The 2,901-nt window shown below is 50.6% G+C and overlaps 1 protein-coding gene across 1 annotated transcript; it reads right to left on the reverse strand.

Annotated features, from left to right (window-relative positions):
• Positions 1-281: 281 nt before the first annotated feature.
• LOC111143346 (tetratricopeptide repeat protein 30A) lies at positions 282-2,410 on the reverse strand. Its single transcript, XM_022497029.1, has one exon. The coding sequence runs from the start codon at positions 2,408-2,410 to the stop codon at positions 416-418; it is 1,995 nt and encodes a 664-aa protein (XP_022352737.1). The 3' UTR covers positions 282-415.
• Between the last annotated feature and the right edge of the window lie 491 nt (positions 2,411-2,901).

Raw genomic sequence — 2,901 nt, forward strand, 5'->3', positions numbered from 1 at the left:
AAGGTCCAGCCATGGTCTAGCAATCATTTACACAGCGGTCACCAGAGGAATGCAAACAAACCCACTCTAACAGTTCTTCGACTCATGCCTCATCCTTTTCTACAGCCTAAAATTAGGATATAAACTATGGAGGGTAATTTGGTTATGCAAAAACATCGCTCTAGCAATTGTTGCTTGAGGGCAAAACCTGGTGACTTCTGGCACAGAGAATACCAAAGTGAGCTAGCTCATACTGAGGGATCCTTACTCAATTAAATGAAAAGATTCCTCTAGCAGAATATTTGTTGTTATAATTTTAAAAGTGTACAAAGCTCAATATGTAACATGTGCAGAAGATGCCAAAGATAAATACCGGTAGAGGACCAAATATAGATAACAGGGCCATTTTTTTGATAAATGCCATTATCAGACATTACTACATATTCCATCCTATAATCTCATAAATCAAAGCTTTTAACTGTCTGGATTCATATGTGACTGTATTCTTTCCACTATGCATTCTTTCTTCTTCCAGGGGTTGTTCAATAACGGCAGGTATGTTCCTGCCATAAAGTTCACAGTGTTCTAGAAACTGGACACATTCTTGAATAACACTGTCACGAAGCACAATCATGTGTTTTGACATGTTTTCTAATAAGGAGAGGAAGCATCTTTTAGCATAATACCAGGTATCAGTTCCCAGTTTCTTATGATAAGGTTCCAGGCTTTTGATAACCCGAGAAATACCAAAGTCGTAATTTCCTTTGGCACAGTAGAGCGTCCCTATCACCAAATTCACAATGCAGAGGTGGTAGATTTTCTTATCTGGGTCATCATAGGACAGCTGCTCTTCCTCCTTCTCGATCTTCCTCAACTCCTCGGCTTCTTCATTCTGACTTGTCATAATGTATGAAACACACAGGTTAGCCAGCACAATAGCACTGACATTCAGGATGTTGTCATAGTGCTTCTTGACGATGGGTTCGTAGAAACCGATAGCTTCTTTGTATTTGTTTTCCTGCATGAACAGGACATGAGCCACGTTCAGCTTCCACACATCATGGTCATTACAGAATTCCACAGACTTGCGGAAGATCTTTTCCACCATTGCATAATTCTCAAGGTTCCAGTAGATCTTTGCCTGGGCCATCAACACGGGAATGTACCTCTCCAGAGTGTCATCATACTCATTCACTGCCTTTTTGACAGCTTCATCATCTCTATTGTGTCTTGCTTCCTGTACTTGTTTGGTGAGTCTCCGGAGCTGTTCAGTCAGCATCCCTGCCAGCCCGTCCAGCTTAATGAAAGCCTCTTCTGGGGCTGTCTGGCAAGTGATCATGGCATCCAGGAAGTCATAGAGATAGGGTGTGAGCAGCCTGTAGGTCAAATGGGCATTCTCTGCCAGGACATCAGCTGCCAGGTCAAAATACTCGTACTTACAGTAGAGCAGCAGCAGGTTGCCAAAGGTCTCTGGGGGAAAGGGGTTCTGCTGGAGCAAAAACTGCAGCTTTTCAAACCCCTCGGTAGGCCTGGCATCCATGTTCATGAGTGCCTGGTTGTGCAGGGTCACGGGGTCTAACTCTTCTTCTGCCCTAGGTGGCATGTCCGTGAGGGTTTCCTGGGCCACCTCGTAGTTTCGCAGTTGGTACTCGATGGCGGCCTTGAGGTTGAAGGCTTCCACCAGGGCAGTCTGATGAAGGACTAAGGTGTTGCCAACACTTCGCACGTCGATGCCCTCCGTGGTCATGCCCACGCCTAGCTCTGGGTGCTGGCGGATACCGTGTTCAATGATGTCGGCGATATGCCTCAGAGCCGAGGCGTAGTGCCGGCTGCTGTAATAGGCCAAAGCCAGGTTGTAGGAGAGGTCAGGCCGGTAGCCCGAAGCCTGGAGGGCCGCGAGGAACTTGGCACATGCGGCTTCATACTGTCCCTCCTTGTAGAGCAAACAACCCAGGTTGACCTGGCCGTCCAGTTCGTTCTCGCCCCCACTGTCGTCGCCCCCTTCCCCACTCAGCAGCTGCTCCACCAGGCTCTTGGCCCCTGGCAGGTCGCCCTCGCTGTACTTGATGGCGGCCTGCAGGCGGAAGACCCGGCCGTGGTAGGCGGGGTTGTCCAGCAGGAGGAAGGCCACCCGCGTGGCCTCTGGGTAGAGGCAGGCCTTGTACAGGGCCTGGGCCTGGTACAGGCGGTACTGCTCCAGTTCGGGGTGCAGCTGGCCCAGCTGCTCATAGCACTCGGCGGCCAGCGCGAACTCCTGCAGGCGGTAGTAGCAGTAGCCCAGCAGCGACAGGCCGGCGCGGCTCCTCGGGCTCCGCTGGAGCTCGCCGCCCAGCAGCTGCACCGCCTCGGCGTAGCGGGAGTCGCGGATGAGGCGGTATACGACCGCGGTGAACTTCCCATCGGGGATGTGCGCGCCGCTGAGCCCCGCCATAACCGCTGCCGTGGTGGTGCGTGCTGGTTACCACGGCAACGAGCCCGCCGGAAACGGAAGGCTGCTTGTTGAGATTATTTTGTAACGGAATAAACCCATGAGGAATAAAAAGTAATCAATGAAGTTAGTCTTTCCATTATTAAACCTGTCCTCAAAGACTTTATGTTACTAAGGCCGTTAAGTCACACAAGACTGAGCAAAAGCTGCCGGGTAGCTCAGAGATGAAAACTTCACTTCCCGGCATGCACCACTCTAGTCGTGGCGTAGCCGGAACGTGGCCGCACTGCATGCTGGGTGCGTAGTCTCGCGGGACCAACTCACAGGAAGGAAAGATGAGCTTTCTGTACCTTTTCCCCGTAGAGTTTAGAAAATCGCTGGCTGTCGGTTCTATGACTTGGCTGTCTGGCAGTGGGGGAGGAAGGGTTATGGTCTGAAATCCTTTGCTTTTTAAGCCTTTATTAGTGTGCAGTGCATTCAGACGGTAGCGGTTC

This window comes from Enhydra lutris, unplaced genomic scaffold (assembly GCF_002288905.1).
Source record: "Enhydra lutris kenyoni isolate GAN:26980312 unplaced genomic scaffold, ASM228890v2 scaffoldscaffold1, whole genome shotgun sequence".
In the NCBI taxonomy this organism is placed as follows: Eukaryota; Metazoa; Chordata; class Mammalia; order Carnivora; family Mustelidae; genus Enhydra; species Enhydra lutris.